At 36.8% G+C, this 19,435-nt stretch overlaps 2 protein-coding genes across 2 annotated transcripts in view; one reads left to right on the top strand and one right to left on the bottom strand.

Annotated features, from left to right (window-relative positions):
* The first annotated feature begins 3,809 nt into the window (after positions 1-3,809).
* On the top strand, positions 3,810-7,129 carry LOC113069722 (growth hormone secretagogue receptor type 1). The gene is made up of 2 exons (XM_026242842.1): positions 3,810-5,452; positions 6,092-7,129. Exons 1-2 carry the CDS (start codon positions 4,675-4,677, stop codon positions 6,394-6,396), a joined length of 1,083 nt encoding a protein of 360 aa, XP_026098627.1. The 5' UTR covers positions 3,810-4,674; the 3' UTR covers positions 6,397-7,129.
* Positions 7,130-8,928: 1,799 nt separating this feature from the next.
* The window catches only part of LOC113069720 (fibronectin type III domain-containing protein 3B-like), a 62,212-nt gene continuing 51,705 nt past the window's right edge, over positions 8,929-19,435 (bottom strand). The window contains 3 exon segments of the mRNA XM_026242841.1: positions 8,929-12,504; positions 17,680-17,807; positions 17,911-18,077. Coding sequence (XP_026098626.1) covers positions 12,193-12,504; positions 17,680-17,807; positions 17,911-18,077 — 607 coding nt within the window. The 3' untranslated portion in view covers positions 8,929-12,192.

Here is a 19,435-nt window from a genome sequence, read left to right as displayed (position 1 = left end):
AAATGTATTCTGTGTGACTGGCTTTCCGCCCTTTTTATTTAACTATGCATGCATGACGCTGTTTTTTTTATAGTTCTTTAAGCAACTTAATCATAATTGGTTCATAAACATTTTTTTTTTATATATTAATGTTGTTGTTTTTTCACAGTCATGTATTCTAATGCTTTGAATAAATGTGTATTAGTAATATTTTGCTCGATGCGCTCTCTTGAGGCCTCAGAAGAGAAGCAAAACGTTTTCTTTGCCATAACTGAAATTATGCATTTTAATCATATTTTCGAATCGAATTTTAAAAAATTCAAATTAAGTTGTTCAGCTATTTTGACAGCCCTATTGTGTAATAGGAAATAAAGACAAAAGTAAACAATTTGGTCGAATGTATGCAACAAAGTCAGCTTCGTAACGTATTATTAATAAATAAATAATTTATTCTTTACTGTTAACTAGTTAACTCCCTTAATGTAAGCTAGCTTATTACTGTAACATTATCTAACAACACAGATCTAACTCTAGACCTATTTGACAACACACTGATAACTTAGGGTTGTCATTACAATGAGGCTAAATGTTTACAAGGCTACAAAAATGTAAAAATATAGACAATAGTGGTCCATAGCACTCACTTAAAAAAAGAGAGAGAAAAAAACAGGTGCATCTCATTAAATTAGAATGCCATGAAAAAGTTCATTTATTTCAGTAATTCAACTCAAATTGTGAAACTTGTTTAAATAAACTCAATGCACACAGACAGAAGTAGTTTAAGTATTTGGTTCTTTTAACTGTGATGATTTTGGCTCACATTTAACAAAAACCCATCAATTCACTATCTCAACTAATTATAATATGGTGACAGTCAGCTAATCAACTCAAAACACCTGCAAAGGTTTCAGGAGCCTTGAAAATGGGCTCTCAGTTTGGTTCACTAAGCTACACAATCATGGGGAAATTATCCTGCACAGCATCAGACAGCAGTTCCCCCTAGTGGCAGGCAAGACGTAATTCCACCTGCACTCGCTCAATCTGATCTCTTCCAAAAATGTTCTCTTCTCTATGCTCACAGTTTGCTCGTAAAACCCCACTCACAAACATCCTTTCATCCCAACATCCATTCATATACCCTTCCCTTCAGCTGATTACAGCAATACGGCCCACAGCCCAAATACACGCAGGTTGGTGGATGACTGCTGATCTGACAGTTGTCCAGAAGACAATCATCGACTCCCCGTAAAAGGAGGGTAAGCCACAAACATTCATAGCCAAAGAAGCTGGCTGTTCACAGAGTGCTGTATCCAAGCATTTTAACAGAAAATTGAGTGGGAGGAAAAATTGTAGAAGAAAAAGATGCACAACCAACTAAGAGAACCGCAGCCATAATAGGATTGTCAAACAAAATCGATTCAAGAATTAAAGTGAACTTTACAAGGAGTGGACTGATGCTGGGGTCAAGGCATCACACACAGATGTGTCAAGGGATTTGCTGAACCACAGACAATGTCAGAGGCGTCTTACCTGGTATAAGGAGAGGAAGAACTGGACTGTTGCCCAGTGGCCCAAAGTCTTCTTTTCAGATCAAAGCAAGTTTTGTATTTCCTTTTGAAACCAAGGTCCTAGTCTGGAGGAAGGTTGGAGAAGCTCATAGCCCAAGTTGCTTGAAGTCCAGTGTTAAGTTTCCACAGTCTGTGATGATTTGGGGTGCAATGTCATCTTCTGGTTTTTGTCCATTGTGTTTTTTGAAAACCAAAGTCACTGCTCCCGTTTACCAAGAAATTTTGGAGCCCTTCATGCTTCCTTCTGCTGACCAACTCTTTGAAGATGCTGATCTAATTTTCCAGCAGGATTTGGCACCTGCTCACACTGCCAAAAGGAACAAAAGTTGGTAAAATGACCATGGTGTTGGTGTGCTTTGACTGGCCAGCAAACTCACCAGACCTGAACCCCATAAAGAATAAATGGAAAATAAGAAACAAGAGACCAAAAAATGCAGATGAGCTGAAAGCCACTGTTAAAGAAACCTTGGCTTCCATACCACCTCAGCAGTGCCACAAACTGATCACCTCCATGCCACGCCGAATTGAGGCAGTAATTAAAGCAAAAGGAGCCCCTACCAAGTATTGACTACATGTACAGTAAATAAATAAAAAAATGTTATATAAATATATAGGTTTTATGAAATATTCTAATTTGTTGTGAATTGGTGGGAATTTGTGAAATGTGAGCCAAAATACAAACCAAAGACTTAAACTACTTCAGTCTGTGTGCATTGAATTTATTTAATACACAAGTTTCACAATTTGAGTTGAATTCCTGTAATAAATTAACTTTTCCACAACATTATAATTTATTGAGATTCACCTGTACATAGCTAGCTAGATTTATAGATATATAGCTCATTAAAATATAGTTTTTTTATATATATATTTCATAAACTTCAAACTGTAGTTTTAATATCGTAATAAATGACATGATATTACCTGCAACTACATATTTTTACTGAATCTTGAAGGGTCAGAACAGTACTACACACAGTGCTGTTGCCCTCTAGTGGACAGTATTATAAATACTACTAAAAATGTATTTGTCCTTTTGAAACCTCATTCCATCCTATGCTAACTACACTTCCTCTCAAGCCTTTCATTGCCCTGTGCTATAAGGATTTGTATTCTGATTGTGATAACTTGATAACTGGGTGCAATATTACTGCAAATGACACAACTGTTGATATGTACTGACATTGGGGAAGAAAACAAATATAATGGAGACTTTGACCAGAGGCCACTGAAACACCCCACCTTAAAGTAACAACAACACCCATTTACAAATTACATACAGAAAATACACAAACTGTGACAATGAATACCTTGCTTGCATCTTTCATTAGAAAAAAGAGAGGGTAAAGAAAGAAAAGAAAGAAAGAAAGAAATTACCTGTTATCCAGCCAATAGTTCAGTTGATGCAAGTTAGTTCTTGTACACACTGATGCTGGCAGTTTACTGAATGCTTAAAATCAGCTCAATAGCAGCTGCTCAGTCCATTCCAGTCATAAATCTGGTTAATGATCTCTGCCTTATTTACCTTCCTCACAATATTCAGTCAACATCAAAATCACATTTGGATTAGATGCATTTCAGCTTTGGTCAAAGTGTACGTGTCTTTATTTACCAGCAGGAGGGGAAAAGGATTAAACATTTTAATGATATGAAGTCCTACAAATAGGCTACATATAAAGAAATTAAAGATATGAAGTCATACAAATCTTGTTCAAAGGTCACTTTGCAAATGATAACTTTTCATTAAATATATAAAAGAGCTCAATAAAATGAACTGGCTAGACGGAAACGTTACCTACAGATGGCAACTGCTTGAATATCGTAAATCGTTTTGGGGCCACATGCTACACAGATTAACGGAAACCAAACAGATATTGCACCAATCAGCTGTGAGAAACGTGACATGCTTCTGACGTAGAATTCACCCCCCCCCCCCCCCCCCCCCCTCCAATTTAAAGCACACTTGCCTTCTTTTTCATTTTTATGATAACCCCTTATTCCAGAGATATATATTTTAGTTAGACTGTTGGTCTGTCGTCTATTAGAAATGTAGAATGTTTTAGACTGCATTCTATCCTGTCACCCCATGATGGCAGTGTTCAACAAGTATTCATCTTCATTACATTTTCTACTTTTGTCTTTTAAATTACGCTTTCCCAGCTCACGCTCTATCCACGTTTGAATGATGACTCAACAGCATCATTAATGAAAGAGTCAGCATTCGCAGCTGACAGGCATCGCGCATTACGCGCGTCTCTCATCCTCCGCGAGGTGACTTCATCTCTCACCTTGTACACTTATCTTTCTTCCTAGACCAATGATGTCTTAAATAACTTCAAGACTAACGATTTTCTGTCCAATGTGGACAGATAACTGGGCAGTAAAAGCTGGATTGCCGTCCTTAAATCTTCTGAGTTTTCCTATCAGCTGGAACCATTTTTAAAATTAGACGTGGAACGGATGGTAAGGATGTGTCATGAGGACATTCATCTGACAACTACAATTCTGTAGAGTACAACATGGTGCGACACACTGAACGACCTTCAGAGGAGTCGACTTTTTAAAGGAATTTCTGTCGGCAATTCTCTGTCAGTGCGCGTAACGCTTGCGCGCTACTAAAATTGCACCTCTGAAAGTTAGCCGTCAAATGTCAAAAAGACTTTTAAAAACAATTGCATTTGTGTGAGTATATTTGTTATAGGTAACCCTAGAGTAAACAACGGCAGTTTTGTCGCAATTGTTCACGCGCAATGCTGAATGGAGAGAGCGGCGTAATGTTGCATGGTTACTTTTCACAGGAGGACGCGACTGTTAGCGAACTTTTATTTCGAGCGCTAATTTGCCTTTTGTGGTTTCAGAAAAGTTGTTAGAAAACTATATATAAAAGAACATAGGTCTACTTTGAAGATACATTATAATTTTGGCGACTTTTAGGGGTCTTCAAGTCGTATTAGGAAGGTCAGTCCCTCCAAAACTACCACAATTCGCATCCTGCGGTACAGGCTGGATAAGTTCAATGATAAATGTTGAGCAGCCCTTCGCGCAGCACGATGGGGAGTCGGTGGGGAGACTGTCCTCCCCGAGCTCTCTCTCACAGGAGAATCTAGACGCTCCATGATCTCTCAGCATGCCTACCTGGACGAACCGGTCCAACTGTTCCTTCAACTGCAGTTGGGATGAGAACGCGACATACTGGGGATTCGAGCACCCGGTCAACATCTTCCCCGTCCCAGTGCTAACCGGGGTCACCGTCACCTGCGTGCTCTTCTTCTTTGTTGGTGTAACGGGGAATCTCATGACCATTTTGGTGGTGACCAAATACAAGGACATGCGAACCACCACCAACTTGTACCTGTCAAGCATGGCCTTTTCGGATTTATTTATTTTTCTCTGCATGCCCCTGGACTTGTACAGAATCTGGAGGTACCGACCTTGGAATCTCGGCAACATACTTTGTAAACTCTTTCAGTTTGTGAGCGAGTGTTGCACGTACTCGACCATTCTGAGCATCACTGCTCTCAGTGTGGAGAGATACTTTGCTATTTGTTTTCCTCTTAGGGCAAAGGTAGTCGTGACCAGGGGTCGCGTGCGCGGGGTCATATTGGTCCTCTGGATAGTATCCTTCTTTAGTGCAGGACCTGTGTTTGTGCTCGTCGGGGTTGAGCACGAAAACGGGACAAACTCGTGGGATACTAACGAATGCAAAGCGACGGAATATGCCATTAGGTCTGGGCTCTTAACAATTATGGTTTGGGTCTCCAGCATCTTTTTCTTTTTGCCTGTGTTCTGCTTAACTGTTCTGTATAGTCTCATCGGGCGAAAGCTCTGGAAGAGAAAGAGGGAGACGATTGGGCAAAACGCTTCGAGTCGGGAAAAAAACAATAGACAGACAGTGAAAATGCTGGGTAAGTGCCCGGTTTCACAGCAACATCACGTAGCCGCGATTCAATTGTTTATCATTTGCGCACTTTACGCACAAGCGCACCTGTTACGCAGGGGATGCGCTTGGCACAAAAAATTGTGTTTGTAGCGAAGCTAAGAAAAAGATAAGTGAGGGAGAATAGAATGCTGATACATCCAATTTTCGTAAAATAGTTCTTTATTGTACAAATTTAAGGGAGCAGGAGTCAATAATTATAATTGTACATTAAGAATAAAGATAGATAAAAAATGGAGACACAAATATACTTCTGTGTTCTAAAAGATGTTATGTTTTTTATTATTATTAATGAAAATGTTCATCATTTTAGTAAGGAAGAAACAGTTGACACAAAACTTTTATAAAATATTATGTCAACTAAAATCTACAAAAATACATATTTTTTTATTATTTAAACATTCATTAAAATAAAATTCTATTTAAATGTACATAATTGTATGTTAAGAAAAATGCTTATGTGAGCTTTCAGTTATAGTACACACGCGTGTTAAAGAGGCTCTTTTGATAGCATTTGTGCATGATTAATAATGTTTATTCTTGCTGCAACAAGGTGAGGAAACTGCTATTTCACCATTCGGTTACTTTTATTCCCTCTCTCTAACAGCTGTGGTGGTGTTTGCCTTCGTGCTCTGCTGGCTTCCCTTTCATGTTGGACGTTACCTGATCTCCAAATCCACAGAGATGGGCTCTCCTGTCATGTCTGTCATCAGTCAGTACTGTAATCTCATCTCCTTTGTACTCTTTTACCTGAGTGCAGCAATCAACCCTATTCTGTACAACATCATGTCCAAGAAATACAGGATGGCAGCTTGCAAACTTTTCGTACTGCATCATAGCCCACGAATAAGCACATCAGCGGTCAAAGGAGAGACTTCCCCGTGCTGGACGGAATCCACTGCCAGCCTGTGACTGTGAAAGACTGTCTTCACCATGAACAGCCATTTCAGACCTCATCTACTGCTGCCACCGTGTTTGCAAGATGATATAGTTCCCTAATTAGACTTAAGATCCACATCCATATATCATACAGTGTCTGACAGATCAGGGAGTAGATTGGAGAGATACAATTCTTTAACAGCCATTCGTCCCTCCAGGCTCAACATTTCATTACATACCTTGAAGTTTTATAAAAAAAAATAAGAGATATAAAAAGGGAGAGGATAAAAAGTTAACTTCAGCTGCCTTAAATCTAAATGAAATCTGGAAGACAAAATGATCACTGTAGATACAGCAACCTTTTGCACCTGATGACAGGGACTGCAGAGGTGATGCCGTTCATTTGCATTGTGCCTGAATGCATGTCATGCTCCCTTAGCAAGTGCTTCCTCTTTTTTTTTATGTCTGTGTTCATAAGCCTCTGCTACAGAACTGAAGCAATACAGAGAATTCAAACACTTTGAAGAAAGTTAATTAAAAACAAAGAAATGTAAGTCAAAATGCATTCGTCCATTTAAGTACTCAAACATCATAAAAGCTGGCTTTTTTGTTCTCAGTGTTTCATGTGCTAAACTACAGGTACCAAATTAGCCAGTTATACAGAAGTTTAATTTAAAACCACTGCAATAAATGTTGTAACAGTATATTTGTATGTTAGCAGGTCCTCTTACTACGGAGCCCCGCACATGACACACAGGAAAAAATATAAGGCTAAATCGTGTGCATGATTTATTAATTCGTTCCCTCAATGTACTTAAACGTGCACACGATTACTATAGCATTCCCTCGATTTACTATTGCGTTCACTCGATTTATAAATTGTGCGCACAATTTACTAATTCGTTCCCTCGAATTTTCTAAATCTTGCGCACAATTTAGCAAATCGAGCAAACACAATAGTAAATCGAGGGAATGCATTAGTATATTGAGGGAACGCAATAGTAATCATGTGCACGTTTTAGTAAATTGATGGAATGAATTAGTAAATAGTGTGCACAATTTATTTATTTTTTCTTGCATGTCATGTGCGGGGCTCCATACCTTACATCCCGAGTATCTGTTGTAGAAACTGCATGTGTCTTGTGCTCTAAATGATGTACAGTATAGAAACTTTAATATCTGTACATTGTAAAATATGTAAATATACCCGTATTCCATTGGATATCTGTTGTGTTGGAGGTTTCTTTTGTGAATGTTGGTTTTGATGTGGTACACTACCAAAAGTGCTAGTACATTTCACAATAACAAAGAAACGTCAAGTAACAGTGAATTAAATGTGTGAAAAGTTTTAAAAGACTACATTTGAGTTTTTCTCTATTATGTTTTAATGGCTGTCCTTTAAGTCTGAAATATCACAAACAGATGGACAGACAGCTGGAATAATAATTAAATCTAGGACTATGTGGTCAATTACAAACTATAATGGCCTTTAAATAAATAATAAGTGAAAAGCAATGCAATGCTCATTTGAGATGCTCCCATTCTTCATCAGGGTCAGTGGATTTTGGGTTTCATGAAATCTTGTTACAAATCCAATCCTGTGTCCATGTGCAAAGTCTGACTGTTGGTGTTTTATTGATGTCAAATGAAGGTCAGGGCCTCCAGACCGAAGAGAAAGAGAATAAAAGAGGAGAGCAGTTTCATAAATCAGTCGGATCACCTTATGAGGCAGAAGGTGATGCTGCAAAATGAGATTGTCTGTTCACACTTGCCACTCCTGCCTTCCCTCACCATAAAATATATAAAGAAGAACATACCACAGCCCTGATGGAGAGGGGGAGTGTAAACGCTCTTCAAAGTGTCAATTACAGGTCAGTTTCAAATAAATGTGCACCACAGTTGGACAAACAATCGACTTCAATTAAGAGACTCTTGCATTAAAAGTACAGGTTAATAAAAGTCAGATTTGAAGTAGTGACCGCAGTCAGTTTCCACAAACAATCTTCACTTGGTAAGAAAGTCACACACTGACACCAGTTGCACATACAAAACGGTCTATTTGTAAACTGCAACTGCTTTGGTAACACAAATGTAGCATTATTGGTCATGCCATAAAAATAAGCACTCTGCAATTGAGGCAGTCTGATTAAGTGTTTAAGATATTCCGTATGTATGATTTATTATTCATTATAAAGCAATTCATAATTTCACTTTACACTGGCTTGTTAACCTTTCTGTATGAATGAGTATCTGCTTCAACTGGTTCATATGAAGCACTTTTGCTGGTGGATGAAATTGGACTAGCAGCTTCGATGAACAACATCTTTCTACATCAGACACCTCAGCAGGACAGCATTTCAGTAATTCCTACTTGGTTGGTTTTTGAGAATAAGGACATGATATGAAGTTAATAATGTCAAATGTTGTACTAGATTATCAGTATTTGTACTCACTGCAAGGTGCTGTAATATTCATGTCATGCAAAAGACAAGAACCAAGTGACTTCAATCATAAGCTCTAACTTATATATATGAAAGATTTATATCTCCAGTACAAAATACAGTCTGTCAGAAAAAATTAAAACATTTATTGGGTATAAATATATTACATACACGCTAAAGATACAGTTAAGTCTTACATACATAGGGTAGTATTTGCAAAAAATCTATACATTAACATTGATATGGCAGTTTCTTTTATATTTATGCATATGAAATTGTCTAACATTTACAATACGAGAAAAAAATTATGACTTTAAAAAGTGTAGATCATGACAAGCCTGGAATGTTTCATATATTTTTCCTTGTCTTTTCTTTTTTTTTTTTTTCTTTTCTTTTTTTTTAATAACAGTGAGGTAAAAATACTTTTTTTGGAAAATGGTTGAATACACTTACGGTTCTATACATTTCTCTGGGATGACTGAGAGCGGATCGATCTCCAAACATCATGTTCAAATTCATTTTCATATTTGAAACAGAATGGAAATAAAACAAAATAAAATGCAATATAAAAATACAAAATTGTACTTGGGCCACACAAAAATTATTATTATTTTTTTTCAATTTAACAAGGACCAGTATGAAAACAAACAAAAAATACTTAAAGAAAACAAAAAAAAAATGATATTGCCAGTTAAGACCAAACACTATATTTATACAATGGGCATTTTTTTTATATATATATATAATAATGCACTCACTTTAAAAGGACGCCAAAGGACTTCCAAACTTTTTACAAAACATATGTGGGCCAGTTCTATAGACATTTCTGACTGCATGATACTCTCTATTTGAAAGCAATATCAACAATGACAAGGAAATACAGTTTAGCAAGATAAATCTAATAAAGATTAATATTTCGCTTTAAAAAGTGCTTCATTTCTGTTAGTTGTTGTCATAATATGTATCTATATATCTCTATATATAATGTCACTTGCCTCAAAACAGTTTGTTTTGCTTTCCTTTCGGTCTGAAACCGCATGTAAGATTTCACCTCAGAAAGATTACTCAAACAAATGGCACCATTTTCACTACCAAAAAAAGTGTAGTCACAGATGAAATTTAATTTAAATGTATGTTTTTCCTTTTCAAGAAATGATGTTCTAGTGTCACAAAGGATTGCTCAAGTAACCCTTTAAATAACAATAAAAAGTGACATAAAATTGGACAAGCCTCCGCTTTGGCGAACAGTAAGATTAACAGTCTTTTTAGCAATGCCAAATGTAGCTACAAACACACAATTAAAAAATACAACAGATTAAACGTTTACTACAGTTCTCTATTAAGTCAATTAGCTGGAGTTCTGATAGGAGATGAGCAGGCGTTTGGTTATACAGAAATGTTTCAGCATGGTACATGCTACATGTTCCCAATTAATGAAAGACATAAACATAACCACAATTATGAATGAAAGGAATGCTGGCCTTAATCGTTAATCTACAATACATTTAAAAAAAAATTAACTGGAAAAAAACATGCTACGACAAAGAAAGAGAGAGAGAGAGAGAGAGAGAGAGAGAGAGAATAGTAAATAACTACATCTCTTAATTTCTTGAAAAATAAATAAATGAAGATTGCACTTTAGTTGCCATTTAAAGTACTGTATGCAATAGATAGTATAAATAACTCTAAAGAGTGATACCTTAATTTCCCATTAACTTTGGCAAAGGTATTCTGAGCTAGTAAACGATTTGCTTACGAACAACTGGAGCAAGGCACCGCTTAGGTGAGAAAACAACGCATTTAAAACTGCAGAGGCAGATACAACGGAATGACGCTACTGATGACTGCAGTATCAGAATCATTCGGCAACGTTTAGTGTTTTCGCAGCACCCTCTCAGAAACATAGTATCTACTTCTTCACCTCTGAAAAGTCCATGTCCCTGAGGTACAATACAGGCTGTCAGTAAAGGGGAATAAATCCTTCCCCATGTAGTTCTCATTTTTAGACACCTCTTAACTGTTCTGCAAGTGTAAGGTGGGAGGAACTCTTTGGATTGATGGGAACTGCTGGTTTGTACCTTTTACTTGGCTAAAGATGCACTGCAAGCACATCAGGCTGTTTTGGCATTGTGCAGCGGGTGGAGGAGTCCACTGCTGCTTTTGACAAAAAACTTGAAAGAGCACCTTAGAAATGTCCAACTGGCTTTCACGGATTCAAAGATGATGAAACATTCAACGTGTTGACACGTAAGGGCCAAAGACAGAACGAGACGGGCGAAGTCCCGAAGACCAACGCCATTCACAGAGTGACGGAACAGGCTATTTCGGTTTCAGGGCTACGCACTGGCTATTGTGACTCCAGCCATCAGCTGGTCCCTGCATCTACAGGCACCACACAGAGCCCCAAGTCAGTCTGAGAGGGCGACGTTAGCCTAGCCCAAGTCATTCGTGGGGCAGGAAGGCGAGGAAGTAGCCCTGTGTCACTGCACCTTAGGACTAGATGGCCAGAGAAAGAGGGTGTGTGGTGGCAAAGGGCGTCGTTACCGAACGTATGGCATGTCTAACTTCCCTCACCCTCGACCGCCACCACTACTGACCACAGGTAAAGCACCATAGATTGTGAACTGACACACTCCAAAAGAGAGATCTACTTCAAACTTATATTACAATAGCTCTATAGAATCTTATAGATTTAGATTTATATTTCTATATATTAGATAACTGATTCCGTTTGTAGGAAAAATAAACACAATAGCAGCATCACTTAAACCACACTTGGATTGCAATTTGCTTTGGCAGCTGAAACGCAGGGGGCTTTACAACAGCCTTACTATGGTAACAGTATTTCGTGTTTCTGAGAAGGATCGTGGTGATGCGTACTGTGACGTACAAACTGTGAACATCGCGTGATTATGTATAAAAATCGGCACTGGGTGAACTGTGATCGTCGGTAATACATAATCATAAAGCTATGGCTGTGAAATAAATGCAGTGAAGCACACTTGGATAAAGTAAGGCCATGAATGTGGAGAAAAAAAACTATACATTTTTCTCCCACATATACGTACACTTAAAGGGATACAAAAACGAAGCATGCAAAAACAGGCCGTCGCGCAACTCTTCGTAAGGCTTGATGTCGTGGTTTTGCTTCCCCCAGGAGTTCAGAGCAAATCCACATGCTGTAAAAGAATAAGTGACACAGCGATGCACAGGCAGGCTCAAAGGCATCAGAGAGCGAGAGAGGATAGGGGATGAAAGATAAGAAGAGAGCCTGTATAACATACTCGGCCTACAGTACATCGCTTCAGATGTTTACTTTAAGTGTTCGTGTTTCTCAAAATGTTTTTTTTTCCTTGGCTGGCTGCTGGTTCGGAGTTCCTTTTGATTTTCACTTCATGAAGAAGTATTCCACCACATAAGCGAGGAAGAAAGACAGGGCCGCGAAAGCCACAACTAAGGCCGCCGCGAATCGTTCGTCTGTCGTGAACATGCCGCTGGGCTTCAGGGTCTCGGCTGAGTTGAGCTCTCCGGGCAGCGCGAGCTCCGTACGCCGCAGGGTGAAGAGCGAGGATGGGCTGAGTGGGCCGCACAGCTCCTGCGTGCTGTCCTGACACCGGCGACACACGTACACACGGAAGCGATAGTCTGTGTTGTTCTGCAGGCCAGATATCTGGAAGGTTGTGTCTTCTCCCTTATATAACTAAAAGAGAGAGAGAACATCTGTGAAAAACATAGCTTTACATTATCAAACTAAGTAAAACATTCTACAATGTCCAACTGGACACCATCAGGAATTGTTTGTGTTCTGTGGTCAATACAACTAAAGCTCATTGCATCTATGGCGGTATGTCGACCACAGAAAAAAATTTCAGTAATTTCAACATTTCCAAATGATGTAAACTACGAAGGCCACTGTTTCTGTGGGTTAAAAGCAAAAATGAGAAGCTCTTGTTATCAAAGTAATTATATTTAACTAAAATAAAAAAAAATAGAAAAAGGTTCCTTGAATAAATGTTAAGGCAATAAAATGAAACATAAAAAGTCAGTTTATCACCAGGAAACTACATAGATACAAAGTAATAAAAATGAACAAACAGTAAAATTACAAAAACTTTAACTGAAATTAAAATGAAAATATAAAAACAAATTATAGTTTAAATAAACTATAATAGTTTCTCAGTAACTAAAATAGCACTGCCTATTGTTTAATAATGGTGATGACTATAGGGGGAAGTCGTGGCCTAATGGTTAGAGAGTTTGACTCCTAACCCTAAGGTGGGTTTGAGTCCCAGGTAGGGATTTGCAGGTATCAGATTTTCCTGTTGCAATTAATTGTTCATGCTTTTATCACTGTATTGAAATTATTTTTTTAAAAAGTGCTCATAATACAGTATAACAGGTTAAATAACTTTTTTCTTATAACAAAAATAACTGAACATTTAAATACAATAAATATATAAAATATATAAATTTAAAAGTTTTGCACAGATTAAAGCGCAAAAGAACTATAAAGACCCATAGGTATCACTTTACAATAAGTTCTCATTAGTTAACCATTAACATTCTCAATGAGCAATAGCTACATTTGCTACAGAAGTTATCTTTGTTAAAAAAAAAAAATCTTAGTCTTAGTTCATGTTAGCTCATTAAAGAACACAGTTGCAACTTTAGATTTGAACAACGTGGATGAATGTTAAGATGAATTTTTCATTGGCAGATTATGTTAACTAATGTTAAAAAATGAAGCCCTAATGTAAAGTGTGAATTAACAATAAAATATCAAAACACTTTCAAATAACATCTATGGCATGTTGTAGTCCAGATTAAAATAGCCTATTAAGTCTTAATACTTAAGTATTTGGCACTGTGATGAACATCATAGCAAATACACAGATCTGAATTGCTATTTTAAATTGTTTAAATATGTTTTAGAAAGTAGCACAGCTGCTTTGTTTATGCAGTTTCCGGGTAAAGGCTGCTTTTTTTTTCCTGCAGTTTAGCGCCATCTGCTGTCAATGAGTGAATGTGATTTCATTCAGCGCGTCTCTCAAGCGTTCCTCATGTGCTTCTCCTGCTTGCTTGTTTACATCATAGAGCACATGCTCTTTCAAGCATCATACAGCGTTGTTGTGCATTTTGATCAGTTGATGGGAATAGTATTCTTAAAATGCTGTATTAAGAAGTGCCCACGATAACAATACCATGTATATTCATTACCATGATATATCCCATTACCGAATACCAGCACAAGTCTAGTCTCGGGCTGGCAATACCATGACTGAGGTGCCCTTGAGCAAGGCACTGAACCCCCAACTGCTCCCCGGGTACAGCATAAAAGGCTGCCCACTGCTCCATGTGTGTGTGTGTGTGTGTGTGTGTGTGTGTGTTTGTACGTTTGTGTTCACTGCTGTGTGTGTACACTTTGGATGGTTTAAATGCAGAGCACTAATTCTGAGTATGGGTCACCATACTTGGCTGTATGTCATGTCACTTATTTAAATAATATATACAGTATAACAACAAATAATTATTATAATGTTACAAATAATTAATATAATGTTATTAACACCAATAACAATAATACTAATAATAAGCAAATGCAATTGTAAAAAATATTATTAAAATACATGTAATAAATTCATTTGAATACGAATATAACATTTTTGGCAAAGTATTTGCAATTAATGATAATAAATATTATTGTTAATAGTATAATTACTATTATTATAACTACTATTAGGATTTAATACAAATAAATGTAATTGCTTTCAAATGTAATTCAATCTACCAGGTTAAAGTGTAGTTCAAAATAGTATATTAGGATAAGGACACCTCAACATTTATTAAAGCAGAGCATAGGAAAGGCTTTGGATGGATTATTTACTGTCCTGCTATATCTCAATATCACAGATAGTGGTCAGTAGGGTGTATTAAGCCAGAGCTTTCCTATCCTGCAGTGTTGACAAATGGAAGGAAAATGAGTCAAGATAAGAAAACCGAACAGAAAATTCATATCACCATGCAGCTTTAAAAGCACTGCGAAGCCAGGAGTTAAACATTAAGACCTTCCTTGTTTATTCCAGATGCATGGATTAAATTGCATTGACACAATAGATTTAGAAAAGTTGAACTGAGAATTTTTTTAGTCAATTTCTTTCCCCTCCAAATATCTACTGCTATTTTTTATGTCCAAAGAAAAAACACTAATGTACCAAATACATAAGCTAAGCAAATACATTTGGAAACTGTCCCTTCCAGCAGTATAATGCATTAAAAAGGATAAACTTAATATAAGTTGTTTCTGGCAACCCCTTTTTGACAGCTACTATTTCATTTTTCCATTTGCGGGGAGATGCCATCTGAGTTCAGAAGAGCATGTAAAACTGAGACAATTTCTTTTGAGCAGACAAAACACAACTTAAAACAAGCTGAATCTAATAGAACACAATTAAAAATAAAATAAAGCAAAACAGTTTATTCAGCTGCATGAAAGATAACATTTATAACAGCGTAGGAAGGCTTCACTATTTGTATCACTTAGCTTCTATGTTTTCAGTACAGTGCTGGATATACATCAGTCGATATTGAATGTTTAATTATTCCTGCTCATTTCCTTTATGTGTACATTTATTTTACTATAACCGTTAAATTGCTATTCATATAAAATTGATCTATTTTAATAGATTAAAATTGCAATTATTATAAAAACTAATAAAACCGTTAATTCAGCATATCTCAAACTGAATATACATTTTTCATCCTGTACATTACAATGTTGATTTAAGTGTTTTGTGTTTTATTTTTTATTTAGAAAAAAAAGGGAGTGTGGAATTTTGATGGATATTTTTTTTAAAGAATTAACCATAGTCCAAAATTGCATATTAAATATTAAATGACGCTTAATATCTGCATCTGCATACATAAACAATTATTATTCATTAATGTATGTTTAACATGCATTACCTGGGTGAAAACGATTTGAGATGCAGAGGATTTGTGCTTTTACTTTTATGTCAAAATGGAGATGCACACTAGTTACGAGTTCTCACAGACACCCTAGAAGCAGAGCAAACAGAAGCTGGCATCTGCTGCCATTAAACCCTTGCTTCTCTTTAAATGCAAACAACACACTCATCACTTCTCACATCCATTTTAACAGCTCACAGGACAAGGAACACATTAACATAGTAATAGGAACCATGCCAGCTACATTAGACATCAGAGCAGCAGCAGTCGTGCCCTTAAAGAAAAATATCTTTGTGGAGGAAGGGATCTGATTGGCTTACTCTGGACAGATCCCTAGAGAGATTTCGAGGCCTTCACAGCCAGTAAGTGAATTTATGATTCACAGCCTGATGTACTAATGTGGTCATTAAATGCAAAATGATGGCACATTTGTAACCGCACTGACAAAAATGTGTGCAATAATGTCACTTGTGCAGTGAATGATAATAATCCTCTCTCTGTGAAAAACCAGGGACACACACAACTGCCACAAAAGTCACTGATTCTTAAAAAGCCAGGTCACAATATTAAGGACAATGGTATGTAAACTTTTATTACATTTTTGTGTAAACCAAATATGTATAACTATCTGTTAAGCTCGGTACATCAGGCTAAACTAATGATGAGTAGAACTGTGTGCGGTTTTAACTGTGTAACAACCATGAATGTAAAATAAAAGAACATTTTTAAATGCATGCTGTTGTTTCCTTCCATTGTATGAAGTATGATAGATGAGCTGGGTGGTGGTCTCTATCAAGCCATCAGCAGTGGCATCAACATCAGTTGCAGAATACTAATATCCCCAGGCAGAGGACACAGACCTATCATCCTGATTCTATCTCAGACTTAGTCTGTGCGGATGACATCTCGATCTTTTCCCTTTCCTTGAATAACAATGCACTGCAAAGACTAGCAAGAAACTTCCTGCCTTTCTGTTCCGCCTACAGTTGTGGATATATTAATACAAATGTAAGTTAAGTGAAATTAAATTAAAATAATAATAATAATGTTAATCACAAATGACCCAAGATCATTAAAGGAATAGTTCCCCCAAAATTTGCTGATAATTTACTCACCCTCAGGCCAATCAGAATATACTGTAGATTCATTTGTTTCTTCATGGGAACAGATTTTGAGAAATTTAGCATCATGCTCTATTGGCGAGTATACGATTCAGTGCATTTTTCTCTCCTAAATTAAGAAGATAACTTTTTCACTTAAAGAAGCAATATTATGTGTACGAGACTTGTGCTTTAGCTTGATGCAATTATTTGAAGGGTAAAATGTCTTAATGATGGTTATGTTTCTTACTAACACACAGCTTTTCACTTTATAAGACATTAATTAATGGACTGAAGTCATCTGGATAACTTGTGGATTATTGTGGTGTTTTTATCAGCAGTTTGACCTCTCATTCTGACGGCACCCATTCACTGCAGAGGATTCATTGGTGTACAAGTCATGCTAAATTTCTCCAAATCTGTTCCGATGAAGAAACAAACTCATCTCCATCTTGTATGGCCTGAGGGGGAGTACATTTTCAGATTTGAAATTTTAGGTGAACTATTCCTTTAATATTCAATTTGACTACTGAATTACATGAAAGAAAAAATTCTAATGACATTTTCATAGAAATATATAGCATATGTTTTTTTATGCAAATTGGATGACTAAACAGCACTGTGTTCTGTTTCGTTATATATAAATTTAACTATGAATAAAATGCAGAATAGGGTTTTTTTTCTGTAGAAATGAACTGCATGTGTTAAAGTGTTTAGATAAATTATAAAAGTTATGAGATTAATCACTGCCGGATTGATAGTCATAATCTACAGTACAGACAATTCAGAAATGAAATGTGCAATCTTACCTGTTTGTAATCAGACTCTCGGCCCACCAGCACCTGTAGGACGTAGAAGATGGGGTCTCCTCTCATTGGTGGAATGCTCTCCCAGCTCACCTCACACACATTCCCTTCCATCTGTACCGCTTTAGGAGCTAAAAGATAATATACAGGTTTAGCTGTACAAGCATCAAATAGTGCCCATCATCCAGTACACGAACACAAATGTGCCAATATACTTGTACAGATGTACTCTACCTTTGAGAGCAGGAGGAACAGACTTGGTGGTATGGAAGGTGTGGACTTCAGAGAAAAGGCCCTCTCCTGCCTCGCTCACTGCTTGAATCCTGAGACAGTAGCTGCTCGACTCATTTAGTCTCTGTACCTTATATGTGTGGCTTGGGCCTCTGTAGATTGTCACAAACCTAAACCATAAACATTTCATTTCTGTTATTGGTGTGTAACCGGGCACTAATTAAAAGTTTAAGGGTGATGACTTGTTTTCTTTTTTTTTACTGTTCTTGAAAGAATTGTCTTGTGCCCAATAGGCACCATTTATTTGTTAAAACAGTAAACCAGTAAAAACAAAGTATATATATAGTTTATTCCTCTGATAGCAAAGCTGAATTTTCAGCATCATTACTCTATCTTCAGTGTCACGTGATCCTTCAGAAATCATTCTAATGCTGATTTTTTTTTATTATTATTATCATCAGTGTTGAAGGCAGCTGTGCTGTTTAATATTTTATGTTAATGCTCTTTTATGCCCATTTGTGTGTTTCTAACACAAACAAAGGACATAATGACATTGTAAAGCAGCCCCAGACTTCCCAGGATTTAACTTATCTTGGTCTCAATTACAATAAATTAGGAGCATATTTCTGATGTTGGCAGTGGGCTCTTGGTTTCCTCATGCCATGTCCCATCCTAGCACAACACCATCGGTCTATACACAAACCAATCAGGTCAGAACAGAGAACAAAGCAGCAGCTGCTATTTAATGACTGCTTCCATGATATTTTGCCAATCTAAAAAATATATATATATTACAACCCTGCCAGCTCGGCTAATGAGATGAAGGCAACAGACCACTGACCTACAGTTCATACTTTATATTCTCACTATAGCCTGTCAAACTATTCTCTTCATGTTTTTTTCATTCAAGGTTGTGTCGGAATCCTGGCTTGGATTCATACTTCTTTTCTTTTCTGTGCATACTGTATGTACTAAGCACACCACTTACTGAATTACAAAATGAACTCCAGAAAAAAAGTCTTTTCAAAAAGTAAGACAACAAGAACAAGAGGAGGAGTTTACAGAAGAGTGTTTTAATACAATAGCTGTTATTGTTGGTTTGATGAATAGTACTGTACATTTGCGGTTACCATGGCAATCTGACCAGAAATAAAATGTGTAATAGCAGAACAATTACGAGTCTGTTTCAGAGCCATGCTGAATCTAGTCTCGCTTGATTGTGCAGATGGAATTTAATTTTGATTAAGCAGCTGAATCAATCATTGTTAAGATCATAAATGCTAATTTAAAAAATATATAATAATAAAAAATTCACTGTAATGCACACCAAAGATGGCAATTGGATCTTATGCCTTTAGTAAATGTGCTTATTGCTGTAATTTGATCAGGACTAACATTATGCTATTAGTTGATAGCCCCTGTTTATGATTATGATGTTTCATTTTGTAACTTCCAGTCTTGAATAAGATGCAAGAAAAGCCTTAATAACATAATAAAAGTTATCATTTGGTATGAAAATACAGTGGCA

This window comes from Carassius auratus, unplaced genomic scaffold (genome assembly GCF_003368295.1).
Source record: "Carassius auratus strain Wakin unplaced genomic scaffold, ASM336829v1 scaf_tig00002407, whole genome shotgun sequence".
Lineage (NCBI taxonomy): Eukaryota > Metazoa > Chordata > Actinopteri > Cypriniformes > Cyprinidae > Carassius > Carassius auratus.
Note: the sequence above shows the minus strand (reverse complement) of the source record. Positions and strands in the feature narration are given on the sequence as shown.